This window comes from Brassica napus, chromosome A9 (genome assembly GCF_020379485.1).
Source record: "Brassica napus cultivar Da-Ae chromosome A9, Da-Ae, whole genome shotgun sequence".
Classification (NCBI taxonomy): domain Eukaryota; kingdom Viridiplantae; phylum Streptophyta; class Magnoliopsida; order Brassicales; family Brassicaceae; genus Brassica; species Brassica napus.
Genome location: NC_063442.1, coordinates 28,710,503 through 28,725,933, shown reverse-complemented (window position 1 = coordinate 28,725,933; position 15,431 = coordinate 28,710,503). Strand labels below are relative to the sequence as shown.

The 15,431-nt window shown below is 35.2% G+C and overlaps 2 protein-coding genes across 3 annotated transcripts; both read right to left on the bottom strand.

Annotated features, from left to right (window-relative positions):
• Positions 1-840: 840 nt before the first annotated feature.
• Positions 841-5,344, bottom strand: LOC106422077 (glyoxysomal processing protease, glyoxysomal-like). Its single transcript, XM_013862900.3, has 14 exons — positions 5,105-5,344; positions 4,967-5,013; positions 4,699-4,873; positions 4,571-4,618; positions 4,426-4,485; positions 3,465-3,593; positions 3,168-3,278; positions 2,938-3,041; positions 2,770-2,855; positions 2,598-2,692; positions 1,876-2,512; positions 1,594-1,786; positions 1,342-1,433; positions 841-1,257 (listed from the first exon to the last, which is right to left on the bottom strand). The coding sequence occupies exons 1-14, from the start codon at positions 5,168-5,170 to the stop codon at positions 1,007-1,009; spliced, it is 2,094 nt and encodes a 697-aa protein (XP_013718354.1). The 5' UTR covers positions 5,171-5,344; the 3' UTR covers positions 841-1,006.
• Positions 5,345-8,708: 3,364 nt separating this feature from the next.
• On the bottom strand, positions 8,709-10,082 carry LOC106418557 (dormancy-associated protein 1-like). Of its 2 annotated transcripts, XR_001283695.2 has the most exons (4): positions 9,822-10,082; positions 9,525-9,738; positions 9,171-9,296; positions 8,709-9,018 (listed from the first exon to the last, which is right to left on the bottom strand). XR_001283695.2 is itself a non-coding variant. In XM_013862904.3 (3 exons), exons 1-3 carry the CDS (start codon positions 9,925-9,927, stop codon positions 8,982-8,984), a joined length of 357 nt encoding a protein of 118 aa, XP_013718358.1. In that variant the 5' UTR covers positions 9,928-10,082; the 3' UTR covers positions 8,709-8,981. The 2 variants fall into 2 exon arrangements, 1 of the variants encoding a protein (XP_013718358.1); XM_013862904.3 differs by lacking the exon at positions 9,171-9,296.
• Between the last annotated feature and the right edge of the window lie 5,349 nt (positions 10,083-15,431).

Here is a 15,431-nt window from a genome sequence, read left to right as displayed (position 1 = left end):
TGGCAGATACCTCAGCTGAGGGTCCTTTACTACCAGAGCTAGAGGCCCCGGTTTTTTAGAACGTATTCAGCGCATATGATATTTTCTCACTATGAATTTCCTGTAAATTACTATCCTATAAAATAAAATAATGTTTGCATAAAGTATGTTTTATGATAGAAAAAATCAACCCACTTAGAAACGATCGGACAACGTCACGTGGTATGAGACCTTCAATCACTCTGAAAGTCATTCCAAGAGAACATGCTTAGCTCGATGTGTTTCAAACTTTCAATACTTCAACCCATGTCTCGATTACTGTTTCGCAGCTTTTACTTCTTAGTTAGGCATGGGCATTTGTTCAGGTCAAGATCTATGCTTAAATATTTACTGGGTCTTTTTATTTTGAATTTATGGATTTTGGTTCAGGTCCAGATCCTACCAAAAACATGGTTGGGTATCTAAATGTATTTGAATATTTTGGATATATTTTCAATATTATGTATATTTTTAAAGTTCCAAGTTGATTTTCGGATACAGTTTCAGGTAGATTTTCAAAAATATTTTTTACATAAAATTCCGGTTCAAGTTTCATGATGATAATTTGATATTTTTAGGTACTTGAATTTTTTGAATTTGAAGTTTTTGAATTTTAATCCATCCAGACACAAACCAAAAAATTTCAAATACCCAATTGAGTCTAAATGTTGACCTGAACGTCTAGTCTTAGTAATATAACAACCGATCTCTGTGACAAAAAAAAAAAAAAAAACAACCGATCTAAAAAGTAAGCAATTATGAATAGTTTAAACAGTTGTGGTTTCTGTTCAAAAATCGGATTTAGCCGCTAGGGAAAGTTGATGCAAGAAATATAGAATGAGGATTGATAAACAGTTGCAATCGTGTCACAAGTGTTTAAATATGTTACAAGCAGAGGAATCCAGAAACAGTACCAGCACATTGTAATCTTCATCCACAAGCTAAAGGAGAAATTGAAGATACAAACCCTGCAAAGAATGCCATTTTGTCATAACTTGCTTGGGATCACATCGCGGGAAAGCTTGGTCGGCTTTACAAACATCTCTTGGGACTCTGCAATGAACTTGGCAAACTGTGATCCTTTCTTTTGTTTGTTATTAACATCTTTCAGTAACTTTGGTAGATAGTGCGCAGTGTTTGGCTTAGGCTTTGGTGACAGTGATGGCATCAAAGCCCATATTGATGAGAGTTCTTCGTTTGGTTGATCTAGTGTTTGTAGGATCTCCATGTTTTGCATATCTGTTTACAAGACGACAAGCAAACACTTACTACTACTCTCCGCTATGTTTCCATATGCCAAAGAACAAACAAAATTAGACAAACCTTGTGCAAACTTGAAGATTGGTGCTAAGACTACGCATGGGATGCTGAAGTTGAGATGCGGTATAATTGTCCCCGCTCCATGTCTTGCGTTGCTGCAGATACAAACAAAAACATAAACATTCTGCTGGAAGCAAAGCAATGAACAAATCAACTACAATCTGATTAAAGAAGACTTTAATCTTGTGTTAGCTTTGTCTAATCTAATGATTCATCTCGTGTACAAACTGTGTTTGAGAATGATCTTCTGTTTACCTGGTAACAAGTCCAATCATATGGCCACTTGAATTGACAACAGCACCACCACTACCACCAGGATGCACAGCAGCTGTTGTTTCTAGCATTGCAGGGAACTCTGTAGCATCCTGAAAACAGGGTTGCGTATACAATCTCTTCTTTGTGTGAACTACCTTTGCCACAACTCCGGAACAAACAGAAGGAGAAAGCCCTATTCACATATCAGAAATATTAGTAAACAGAACTGATTAACAAATCAGATTGAACAAGATAATCTTTGGTATTAACGAAGTCTTTTACCACATCTAGGTCCGAAGAGTCCATGTCCAACAACATGTGCCGGTGTTCCCAAAGGAGGAGAAGAAAAATTGGCAGCAATAGGTTGGAGCTTTCCAGGAACATCTTCTAGCTGCAGTAAGGCAACATCCAACTGCTCCTTGCAGATATAGACCACTTTAGCAGGACACCAAGTCCAAGAATCTTGATCACACAATCGTACACGTATGTCTCTATGCCCACTCTGAAGGAAACTGTGCTTGTACTTCTTGACATGAAGATCTGCTGGAGCTTTTCGTGGCAGTGTTTGACTCTCCTGTTCCCAAAATCTACTTCTCGTGGAAGAAAACTCCTGAGCTCCTAAGACATGCGGTCTTAAACCATTGTCGTCTCCTTCACCATATACTACGCCACCTTTTCCAAACCTCCACGGCTCAAGAAGGTGAGCGTTTGTTAGTATGAGACCTTGTTCGTTGAGAACAACACCGGATGCCCAGACACCATCGTTGACCGTGATAAGACAAATCGATTCCATCGCTTTCCCAACAGCCACTTGTACAGGAATACTAGCATCTGGTTTGATACGTAATATCTCATCGGATGGTTCCTCAAGCAGTAAGTGGCTGCAAGCAGCTGTGATTGCTCCCCATGGAACCACCAGCTGCTACCGAAGGCTACAGTTTTGTATGAAACATTACAATAAAATTTCAATGAACACAAATGAAGTGGAGTAGGGGTTGACAAACCTGGACTTCAACGCCACTGTTCTTTTGTCTTAGCGGTCGAATCAGAATGCCAATTAAGTGACCATTCTTACCAAACACCGGAGCTCCTTCCATACCTGAAAGAAACCGAAACAAGTTTTAGCTACTTGAGAAGAGACAAATAAAGAATATATAAAAGGGTACGACTACACACCAGGGAGACATCGAACATCAGCTATCATCAGTGAGTTCTTTAGCGATCCAGAAGAGTAGCAGTTTGAGATGGAACCAGTTGATACGCTGTTACAAATCAGTTTTAGATTCTCAGAGTTGAAAGGTGATTCTGATGATTCTATAACTGACTAAAATGTAGCAACGCTACCTGTTAAAAAAGTGTAGAGGTGAAAGGATCCCAAAAGGAGAGCCAAGTGTTAAGAGTGTATCACCCTTGCTACTTGGGGAAGCGAGATTTATGCTTGGCTGATCCTGATTCACACAGAAATTGCATCACCAAGTATTAATTTAAAATGATTAGACATAGATTATAAAGGCACTATATCACTAAGATGAATTATAAATCAGAAAGAATGCAATGGGGAGGAAAATAATTACCAATAAGCTTAAAGAGACTCCTAGAAGAGCCATTCGAGTGGCAGACTTGGCCATAAACTTAGCATCATTTGGCTCATCACGTTGCATCAAGGGCTTGCTGTAATGTTTCATCTGGAAGAAGAATCGAGAACTGAATCTCAGTAAAGTAGAAAGAATATTTTCATTTCAAAGAAGAAAATACAAAATAACGCTTCATATCTTCTATTTACTCGAGAGATTACAGGCAGAAATTCTATTTGATCAGAATGTTTCCTTTGCAAAAAAACTAGCTAGCCATCAAAGAGTCACTTGACTTACATTGGTTGAAGGCTGAGAAACGGTATCACCAGAGACCAAAGACCAACCAACATCCCAACCAGAATCTTTTGAACCAACAGAAGTCTCAATAAGAGACTGGAGTGCAGCAGAAGATGCAGGGACATCAACCTTGTAGCATATTAATTAAAAATTAGAAGTGGGATATACCGTTAGAAAAAAATTAGAATAGCACGACAGTGTGACTAATTGTTTGAACCTTGAATCATAGGATAGTTGAGAGGCACGAAAATGCAATCAATTAACAGAACCCGAACTTTGCTGGATTAGATACCTAGGCGCATACGAAAGTTGATCTAGGAATCTAGTTGAACTAAATCGATTAGGTCGTTAATGCTTGTCTAACGAAGTATCGATCGATGCTCAGGCCATAGCATCGATCGACACTCGCTCAAAGTCAACAAGCGACAACTGAGACTGGACTTAGACATCTGATTATCAATTGCATGCGAAAACTGGATTGCTTACTTATTAAAATCGAGTTCTAGAATTAATCTATAAACCATTAGCATCTTTGAATTGTAGTTTTGAATCTCTTGATTGATAAATCCCTAGGTCTAGCTATTTCTCCTAACTCTTTACAACCTCAATCAACCAATCGAACAAATACTTTGTTCACCTTGCTTTTATTTATTTACTGTTTTCATATTTATTACCTATTAAACTTGTTTGCCTAGCTTAACCTTGATTTCTATAGTCTATTTGGTTCCCTAGCACCTTGTGGATTCGATCCCTAAGTACTACGATTGAATCTCTTATTTGAGAAAGTAATTCACTCGTTAGGATAATTTGAGTGATATCAAATTTGGCACCGTTGCCGGGGAGTTGGAGCTATTAGATATTTGGAGGAAATCTCAATTTCAGTAGCTTCATAAACCATCACCCACAGGGAGGTAACAAGAGTGCTTCAAATAGCAAGAAAGACTATAAATTTCAAACATACCAGGGAAAGAAGTTGCGCAGGAACCCAAAAAGGATCTTCCTTCTCCGAGTTTAACTGACCCTGACAAGAATAAGTATCTGTATTGTATCACACCCTGAAATCTACAAAAAACACTCAAACCATTTAACATAAACTATACTCATACCTCCACCATAATCTCAATCCTTGCACCAGGAATCAACTTCACCGGCTCCTTTACAAGAAAAAAATGACACCAATATTAAACTAGCACATCAAGCTCACTGAAAGCTAACTTAATCATGTATATCTAACCTGAGAGATGCTAGTTCTATGTCCCAACGTTAAGAAGGGCTCAACAAGAGAAGCAACAGTCAAAACCAGCGCCATGTCCTGACCATCTTCACACAAAAGCTTAGCTGAGACATCACCACTCAAGATACTTCTTGGAAACAACATCCCAGAAGCTGAAAGTGTTGTATTCCCAGAACTTCCCCCAAAAACACACACATAAAAGTTTCAGACACATTGATAGAAACAAAAAAGTTTGAAGCTTTAGGAGTTCTGAGATGAGTATGCTCACTTGTATTGGTGAAAAGCATGTTTCCTCATCTTCAATCCCTTCGGGTCCTTCAAAATAACCACAGAATCATCAACAATCCCTTTGTTTCGATAAGATAAGATTATACGAATTGGTGTGAGATGGGGGAAGAGAGATTACAGGGCCTTGGAGTTTGACCAAGACGGCGAAGTTTCGGGAAAAGGTGAAAACTTTGGATGGATCCATGATCGAGAGAGAAGGTAAGATTGGATTACAGAGTAAATTAAAAACGAACTCAGGCAGAATTGGTTTGAGGTTTGGATTTGGTAAGGAAACGACAAGAAGATAGGTTATCTCATCGAGGAGAGGGCGGCTAGGCTACCAGGGGTGGACTTTCGGGTACCCGTTCATGTTCGGATCGGTTATTTCAGATTTTCGGATATTTTGGTATAGAGGTCTAGAATCCATTCGGTAATTTTGTACTTCGGGTCGGATTCGGGTATTTTAAATTCGGATTCGGTTATTTCGGATCAGATTCGGATATTTAGATTTTGAAAAAAAAATTAAAATTTTCATTTCTCAAATTTGTTGTATTTAAAAATATAATATTCAGTTAACTAATTTTTATTTTATTTTTAATACATTGAATGGTTAATAGATTTGAACATAATATTTTAAAACTAAAAAGACATTAATTTAGTTTTTTTTATTACTTTGTATGTAACTTTTTGTTAATTTTTGAAATAAAAAATTTGACATGCATTTTAAGTGAGTAGCAAATCATTTTTTCCGTAATTGTATGTATATCATATGAACTTAAAGTATGTGTAGTATCAATATAAATATTTTATATAAAATGTGAGATATAAATTAGAAATATAAAGTTAATTATACATATATTCGGTTATTTTCGGATATCCATTCGGATTCGGATATTATCCGCTCGGGTTTGGGTATCTTATCTCTTCTTATTTAATATCCGTTCGGATATTTTGAGACTTCGGTTCAGATTTCGGTTCGGGTTTTTCGGATCGGGTTCGGATGCCACTTCGGATATCGTGTAAAGTGCCCACCCCTATAGGCTACCATTTAATACTGTATTAAAATTCTTAATCAGAAAAATATATTTGCAATATTTTCATTTAGTACATATTTGCAACAAAAAAAAAGACTATCTGAAATCTAAAATGTTGAAAAAATAAAGATAAACATGTCGTTTTACTCGTATTGCAATCTTTAGACTTTTGACAAAAAAAAAAAAATCAACAATCTATTTTGAAAATGACTTATCCATTTAATGGGTTTGGTATCTATGGTCTGATCCAATTCTCTATGTGAACTATTAGTAAGCACTCTAAACATAGAAAACTACGTAGAATTATTGGCAAATCACCGGTCTAATCTGCATTTTACTGTTTCCTTATTCCTAACTCCTCTCCGTATAAACGTTTTCTCTATGCTACCAACATTATCACGGGGTTTGATTAATCAGAGTTCATTGTCATGGGAATTGAATTAGCACAGGGAGGCATTTTTATTTGGATTAATTAACTTAAAAAAGAAAAAAGTTTAGCCGGGGGCACATGACATTATTGATCATAAACGTAAGTCTGCTCATGTTGCTCCACCAAAATTATCTGCAAGTTTTCATTAAAATCCAAAACCATACTCCACACTTTCTTCCTAATAACTGTAATCCTCATTAACCTCTTCCACACAATATAAACACGGCATAGCTAGTCTATAAGTAATCTGGATGTTCAACTACGAAGGACTCTACCACTAAACCTTCATAGAAAACAACTAAACCATCATTACTCCTAGGGTGGGCAAAAAAACGGGAACCGAAGTACCAAACCGAACAAACCCGAAAAAAATCTGAACCGAACTGAACCCAAATTTATGAATTATTCAATTGGGTACTAAAATTTTATACCCGAAGAACCGGAACTGACTCCGTACCGAACCGAAAACCGAATAATACCCATATAGAACCGGATAAAAAACCCTTATATAGTTACCTTATACACTAATATCTTTATAGTGTATACTCTTACTTTTTTATACTCTTACTTTTTTTTATTGATCAGCAGTTTATACACTTTCAAACTTTTGAATTTTTTTTCATTCACAGTTTAGATTCTCCAAGAAAATTTCTTCAACTTCCAAATTAGTTCTGGAAAACGAGAATATAATCAGAATCTGGTAAAATATTGTGTCTCATAGTCTCTTTTGTCTTTACGTTAGTTTTAGCTTAGTTCCTACAATTCTTCTATTTATGGGTTTTGTGTTTCATCGTTTGAGTTTTTCATTTCTAATTTTGTTAGTTACATATTGTAACAGGTACTTATTGGATGCTTGATGGTTTTCTCTGCTGGATTGGTGTTTTTCCACTTTTGAATGTTTTATTTTTAACTCTTTGGCGTTTGCTTGTTTAAAAAACTTGTGTTTTTTTTTTATGTTTTATTCACATAATTTGGATTGTGGTTTCTGAATGAGAAAATCGTTTGAATGTTATTTTGGTAAACTTATGTTTTTTGGATGTTTTATCGCACAATTTGGATTGTGGTGTCTAAATGAGAAAATCGTTTGATTGTTATTTTGGTACTGGTTTTGATTCAATTATTTGCAAGTACATCAGATTAATTTGGGTAAAGTAACCATTAAGAAGTGAACCTAATTGGAACCATTTTATTCTGGTTCTAACATATATGGTTACCAAACTTCAAAAACCGAGAACAGAAAGAACCGACCCGATCTGACCCGAAATTTTAATGGTTCTTTAATGGTTACCAAACTACAAAAACTGAAAAAACCGAGAGAACCGAGAACCGATCCGAACCGAATCAAAGAACCGAACGCCCACGTCTAATTACTCCTTCTAGGTTCTATTGTGTAAAACCATTTGTAGCCCAAACTAATATGTTAATCCAAAATATTTTATTGGAAATAAAATGCCAGGAAAACTGCATTTGTCGTTTGTTAACGTTTGGCATTGCTTAATGTTCATGATGGTCCCATCTCATAATTGTGCTAATTTTTCGATCTTCTTTATGAGCCACAGTTCATTCCTCAAGCTTGAAAGTTGAAGTCATCTTTGGGGAAGATTGTACATTCCACAAAAAAAAAAAACACTCTTTCACTACCATAAACCACCAACATTTTAATACAATAACACAATCTATAAACAAAATTTTATTAGCATTAATTAGGAAAGCATTAAAGTTAAAGCATATATTTTCACTATCAAATCTAACGATGTAGTTAAGATTCAACCTCCAATTCACGTTACAATTTTTCTTTTCAAACGGCTATTCTATAGTACTTCACGTTACAAGTTACAGCTACAAAATACACACAAAACAAACTTACAAAACCCTGCCCAAAATGATAGTGTCCATACATATTTTTATCTTCACGAAGGACCTCCATTCCATAAAATACCTAGACCACCATTACTCTATTAGGGTTCTATTGTGTGAACTGTGAAACCATTTGTAACCCAAACTAGTATGTCAAATCCAAAATAAACACAAGCAATACTTTGTTTTCATTAGAAATAATTTGAAACTGCATTTTGTCGTATGGTAACCTTTGACATTGCCCATTTGTTCATGGGTTCCATCTGATAATTGTTCTAAATTTTTAATCTTCTTTATGAGCCTCAAATCATTCCTCAAGCTTCAAAGTTGAAGTAATTTTTGGACAAGATTGTGCATTCCACCAAAAAACAACAATCTTTCACTACCAATCAAACCACCAACATTTTACTAAAATAACACAATATATAAACATGATTTTATTAGCATTAGTAGAAGCACAAAAGCAGATGCATGTTCACTATCAAAACCAAACGAGATAGTGAAGACTCAACCTCTCCACTTGCAAGTTACTACAAAAACACACAAAAGAAACTTGCAAACCAAGCCCAAAAAGGAAAACTTATTGCATAGGTGGGAGACAGTTATATAAACAAGCAAAACCTAGACAGACACGTGACGGTAGATCTAGACACCATATTTACATCACCCACTTGTGTCACTCCCATTGACTCGCTTTAACGGTGCTGACTCCTTGACTCGCCGCTGTACAACCTGCGACACGTGCAATCAACAAGTAAACCATCAACTGATCTAAACTCTCTGATTCTGAAGCTACGTAACAACCAACGGCTGTGATACAATAAAAAAGGATTGTATTTCCCATCTTTGGTTACTTCGATGCTATAGAGAGTTCATGACTATACCATATGCACAATAAAGGAGGTGGTTGATATGGTAAAACAGAATAATGTTTTATTGGTTTTCATTTAATCCACGCGCCTACTAAACACAGTGCCACGTGTTCCTTCCTTTGAGCTTCGTTATCATCGCTGACACATAAATAACTCATACCAAGATATCAGTAAATTAAAACGAACCAAACCGTTCCTAGATTTATCCGGTTCGGTACTTTAACTAGTTTCAAAAGTCAGAATCATAAAAGCTGACCAGATCACATGACTTGTTCCTCTATATTATGATTTATGATCATGACATGTAAGATTTAAAGTCTTAAGCATATGACTTCACAGAAAATAACATATAAATAATGAACTCACCAGTCGTAGACGGATGGAGAATTTGGGTGGGCTGGTTTATCAAAGATGTTGGAGCCGATGGCTCTTGTGGCGAGGTTGCTTCCAGGATTAAAGACGCTCCTCCACACGTTATCCTTATGTGGCGTTGTCGGAGTGGTCGGAGTAGTTGGAGTTCCGGGGCTCACTACCGTCGGCATAGTCAACGACCTATGCATCACCTTGTTGCTTCCTTCTCCTATATATTTCCATACACACTAATTAATCTCTAGTTATGTTTACAACCAATCTAGAAAGTGCTTAACATAGTAATGATGATACCTCTGATATTAATTGGTTGGGTGGTGATTTTGCGGAGGCGGGCTAGGCCACGGTCAGGTTGAGGTCCGGCAACAACATCATCCCAAAGCTTATCTAGCAGAACCATCTTATTTTTATTTGATTTCGTTTTTTTTTGCTCCTGAGTACTTTTTGTAGAGAGAGATGTGGAGTAAGCTTTTGGTAGTGGTTTATGACTTTTATAGACAGCTTCTCAAAATATCTTGATTATTTATCTATTAAAATTGTTTTTCCACTGCTGACCATGCCATTTAAAACAATTCGATTTCAGTTTCTTATTGCAAATTTTATTACTAGTGAATTTTCAACTACCTCACATAACTGTTTAAATTAATCTAATTACATATATGTTTATTTCTTATATTGTAATCAGAATATGTTACATTGAAATTCTTCTGATATATGATATTTGCGAAAAGATATTTATACTATTATTTTTGAAACCTCTAGACTATATAATTCTCGACCATAATTTAAAGTACATTAAATTTTACTGTAAATTGACCTAAATAGCAATTCTTTAATCGTTGGGCTCTCATTATGCGTTTCATGCTTAATTTTACATTTACAGTGTCCGATTTTAATTAAAGATATACGTGATTACATGAGAAATATTTGACTAAGGTAAGAAGTGCAAAAATAGTAATTTTAGGAAGTTCAAAAAGTAATCTTAGGAACAAAAGACAATGAGTGAGGAGGTTGTGGAAATATAAAAGTGCAAGTGGAGTATGATGGAGATATAGATAAGGTCGAGGAGTCATGAAATGGGACCAATAAACTAAAGTATCCAAAGACTAAAGAGCCGTGAAAAAATCACAAGGTAACATATTTTCTTGTTTATTTTCTTTTGACAACGCTTCCTCCAGATGAATAGAAAAAAATAAATAAAATAAAAATAAAATTTTACTTGAAAAAACTGAAAAAATAAAATACTTTATTTCGTTCATTTAGTTCTTCATCAGAATTGTAAGAGAAAATTTTTCTTTAAAAATTCATTCCTCTATAAAAAATTCCAAAGAAATGATATTTATTTTAACCAAAAAATTAACTTAACTGATATAAATTTTAAGAAACAAAGAATTTACCGTAATTTTTTTTTTCAATATAGTCATCAATCAGAACCAAATGCAATGAAGCTTCATCAAATTCAAAATACCTAATTTTCACTTTTCCATAGCCACAATAACTAACTGCCTTCGTAAACTACTTGTAGTTTCTTTTCAGTCTTTTCTATAATGAATCATGACGACTCCAAGATTTCATGCGAATTTATCATTATATTTTTTCAAAGTTGCAGCCTTGTAGATTTTTCATCTTTTATCCAAACTCTGGATGTGAGATGATGCATAGAAACTAAACACATATTTAAGGTGTTAATAACTAGATTATATCCTCATCTTTAATTGGAAACGTAAGAAAAACGCAAATCTATTATCATTCACAAATGTCCAAAAGCATAGGAAGTTGTCCCGATATGGGCAGCCACACTGGGACCCACAATGAAGGTGAAAGATACTGAGTGAGACGGACACGTGGGCCGTCAGAAGTTGCCATCACATGACTCGGTTTTAGTCTTTTTTTTTTTTTTTTTTTTTTTTAGCTCAACATCAACTTTTCATTAACCAAACGATTTTAATACAATCAGATTGTGATCCCAATGCCTCAGAAGAGGCTTTAACCACAATGTGACATAAGGATGAGGATACAAGTATCACCTAGAAACACTCATTTGGTTCCTACGCTACCAATCCACAACATCCAGTCACTTTAACCACATAATTAAACCCCATGGTTACAGAAGACAAGACCTAAACCGATCCTAAAGGAGACATACACAAGACATCTTTATGGAGCTAGCAGTGATCGCCTAAAGATCAGAATGAGATGCTTGGATCGCCTGACACAACACTGAAGTGTGTATTGTCCGAATGCCTACTTCACATCGGAGTCTACGTCTCCGAACCTTACACCAAAAAGCGGAGCATAAGCTGTACGTACATGGAAAAACCAGACCCTAGACTAGCCGGATCATACACTTCATCACCAAGCTATGGTCACCAAGGATAAGAGTTCAGTGCTTGTCCCAATAGCCACTACACCCAAAGGCGCTTTACCAGCAGAAGTATAAGGCCACTGGTGTTCCTTGCTACGAGCCTCTGCCGCCAGCGGACAAACGGTCCGAAAGAAAAACACCGAAAGGTCACTAGGGGTGAAAACAATGAACCTCCAGCTAGTCATAACCACTCGGTTTCTTATGACAGTTCCATCTGTTGGCTTCTTATAATGGGAATCGGGTTCGTGACCAGCAGAATCCTCGCTAAAGGGGGGCGACACCGATGTGGATCAAACCGCCGTAATTCTTTGCCTCCCGTCGTGACCAAGCCGAATATTAGTCCGGACTGAAAGACGGTTTGTGATGATAGACAAACGCAATCAGGGTTATGAGTGGGGCTTCATGGAAGCCGAGACTTGCCGTGAGCCCACTATTCATCATTCGCCACACCTTTCCTCCGCCTGTCTCACCGACTCACGAGGAGAAACAGTCGAGCTGGAGGAGATCTCTACCCCTCTTTACGCGCCATCATCGGCTAGATCTACACCAAAATCTTGAAAAGACAAAACTAGATCTGGTCAGATCTACAAACCTAAAAGCCGACTCTCCTGACCTCAGCCTCACCAACATCTCGCCGCCACTCCAAACAGGTTCTCCGACTCCGACCAGCACCACGCCGCTCCGGAGGGCCCGACCTCTTCAGAGTCACTTGCATATCGATCCGGTTTGGAACTGAAAGAGAGGAGAGCAAAATCAAAACCAGAAAGGGAAGAAGGGGAGTCCCCGGCAACGCCGAGCGGCGGCCGGAGCTAACTAGGGTTTCGCTCTTTTTGGGTTCTCTCTCTCACGCTCTCTTTTTTTTTAATGGTTTCGATACGCTTTTTTATACTTGTGATCTATGGTAAAAGACTCGGTTTTAGTCTTTTACTATAGATCACAAGTATAATCTAATTTTCAATCTCATTACCAAAGAGAATCTTACGCAATTCCACAAAAAACTAATATAATATAATAATATAGTTACAGCATCAAAAGAAAAGATAACCAAAGGAGAATCGAGATTCTTCCATTCCACATCGTGCTTACAGATTGCAATGTTTTAGATCGCTCCACAAGCCATCCGTTGACTTCAAAAGCAAATGGTTTAAATAGCCCAAATTCACGCACCCACTATAAGATTTTTTGTTTTTGCATTTGTTTCTCCAAATTAAGTTATAGGAAAATGGACTTCTAAACCCAAGCCCATGTGCTATTATCATATCTACTACAATGGCCCTTTTTTTTTTATTAAGTGTGATTGACCGAGGAAACCTATATAATAACTTAGGGTAATAATCTGCACCTTGCAGAATATGATAATTAGTTTTATTATTTTTTAATAAAAAATATAAATTTATTTAATTTAGATATCAGTTCGGTTTTAGATTATTTTTTGGTTTTAATCTTCTAAAATATAACTATCATTTTAATCAATATTTATTTGGTTTATTCGGTTAAAATGTTTGATGTTTTTGTTTTTTTTCCTGTAATAATCAGTTACTATTATTTGTTTGTTTTCATGTTATGAATCTTAGATAGTCGAGATGTCGAACTAATGGTTTCATATTATAGTTTCTAAGCGAATAATAGTTAAAAAGAAAAGAAAATTATTAAGACAAATCATTTTACTACAGTTTGGTCGATAGTGAAAGACGCATTAAGAAAAAAAATATTTTAACTTCCAAAAAATTAGATATTTCAGTTGTTGTTTAGTTATAAGGTGCTCACGTCAATGTGCACATGTATGTGTTTGTAAAAGTATATAAAGATGGTTGATAAATATATAAAGATATTGTTAATTAATATTAAATGACATTTTTTTTCAAAATAATACATGAAAAATAAAATTCTTAAAATGAAATTATTTAAAAACAAAAATATTGTAAAATTTATATAAACTATAATATATAACTTATATATAATTCTTTAAATATATTTATATATATATGCATATAACGGATCAAATTGGATATTTGTTCTTATAAATATTGATATTTGTGATTTGCTTCGTAGAGTAACAAATATCTTAATTTTTTGGTTCGAATCAAAACGAATAACGAATCGAATCAAAATTTATGAATAATTTGTCCAGATCTATTCGTAAACAGTAAAAATAACGTAAAGAATAACCATGCATATGAATTTTATATTAAAAAAACGTAAAGTACATAGTGTATATTGATGTAGAGTTTGGCTGAGAAACTCTCTACATGTGACATGTGTCCATTTTAGTGTGAATACATTTATTACAATGCTTCTACACATGATATGTGTCCAGTTTAGTGTGAACGCATTTATTACAATGTTTCTTCTTTAATATATAATGGATTTTCTACTCGAGAACTTAGTCATTGTTCATAACATATATGAGTATTCTTGTAATCTAAAAGTTGGTTCTTCAGTATAAAGTTTAAACTGACTATAAGGTCAACAATGAGGGTGATTGGTTGGAATGCAACAATAAAAAAATTATTGTAAAATATAATCTGTATAATTTTTTTTAGATGTAAAGAAATATACTTTTAAAATTTACTGTTATAGCAATTTTTCTACAGCTAAAAAAGCTGTTTTAGAAAATAATTTTTTACAGCTATTTTATTATTGTAGTTTTAAAAACTATTCTAAATATTATTGATAATTTTAAAAGATGTAAATAAAAATTAAAGCCAAAAACATATCTTATAGCTCAATCAATCGCCTTCAGTTTTAACTACTGAACTACATTTTCACTTTATACTTTTAAAGAAATCCAACATACAAATGATACAAAGTGAACAATGTTTTAAGAATATTACAAATACATTTTGGTACATACCTTATCAGATAATCCGGTCACTTTTGGGAAAGATGCACTTAGTGCTACAGTGTTGACTAAATACCATATTACATAATTAGAGTTTATAATACCTTAACTAATAGTCTAATACTACTATACTAGAGAATAGATGGATCGCATGTTACCAACTACCATAAAACTGTTTAAGTCGAAGAAACTCAAACTTTTCACATAATTGTTTTTTCTCAAGAGAAGTTCGATCCGGGGAGGAGGGCTCTCATATAATTGTAGAAACCGTAACGGTTTTCTAAAGTAGTAAGAGGTCAAAGATTTATGTGCCACGACTTCTTCTTTGTGCCGACGACTCTAGATGGGAGCTGCTTTTAACGCTCTCCCGATGATTGCGCATCAATCAAGGTGAATAAAGTCAAACTATCCAAACTATACTACTCTACTACTACAAGATTACGACCATTCAGACGTCCGATAATTGGAGGTTACTTTTGTCTTTTTGAATATCTCCTACCCCGGAGACCAGGAATGTTGGTCACGTGCCTTTTTGGTTATCGGCCCACCAACACCTTATCGTTTTTATCTACAAACACAACCTTTTTAAACTTAAGTATTATTAAATCACCCATTTGGTCTAATTAACTATTTAATTACAACAACTACAAGTCTACAAATAACCACCTCCACCGACTCCATAATTTCATACATTCCC

What these genes read in the sequence shown, in the direction of transcription:
- LOC106422077 (XM_013862900.3), bottom strand. Translation starts at nt 5,170, where the DNA reads ATGGATCCATCCAAAGTTTTCACCTTTTCCCGAAACTTCGCCGTCTTG. An exon ending in TGGTCAAACTCCAAGGCCCT is followed by an intron (nt 5,014 to 5,104) that starts GTAATCTCTCTT and finishes GTTATTTTGAAG; the next exon opens with GACCCGAAGGGATTGAAGAT. An exon ending in GGATTGAGATTATGGTGGAG is followed by an intron (nt 4,486 to 4,570) that starts GTATGAGTATAG and finishes TATTCTTGTCAG; the next exon opens with GGTCAGTTAAACTCGGAGAA.
- LOC106418557 (XM_013862904.3), bottom strand. Translation starts at nt 9,927, where the DNA reads ATGGTTCTGCTAGATAAGCTTTGGGATGATGTTGTTGCCGGACCTCAA. An exon ending in CCAACCAATTAATATCAGAG is followed by an intron (nt 9,739 to 9,821) that starts GTATCATCATTA and finishes GGAAATATATAG; the next exon opens with GAGAAGGAAGCAACAAGGTG. An exon ending in TCTCCATCCGTCTACGACTG is followed by an intron (nt 9,019 to 9,524) that starts GTGAGTTCATTA and finishes CACGTGTCGCAG; the next exon opens with GTTGTACAGCGGCGAGTCAA.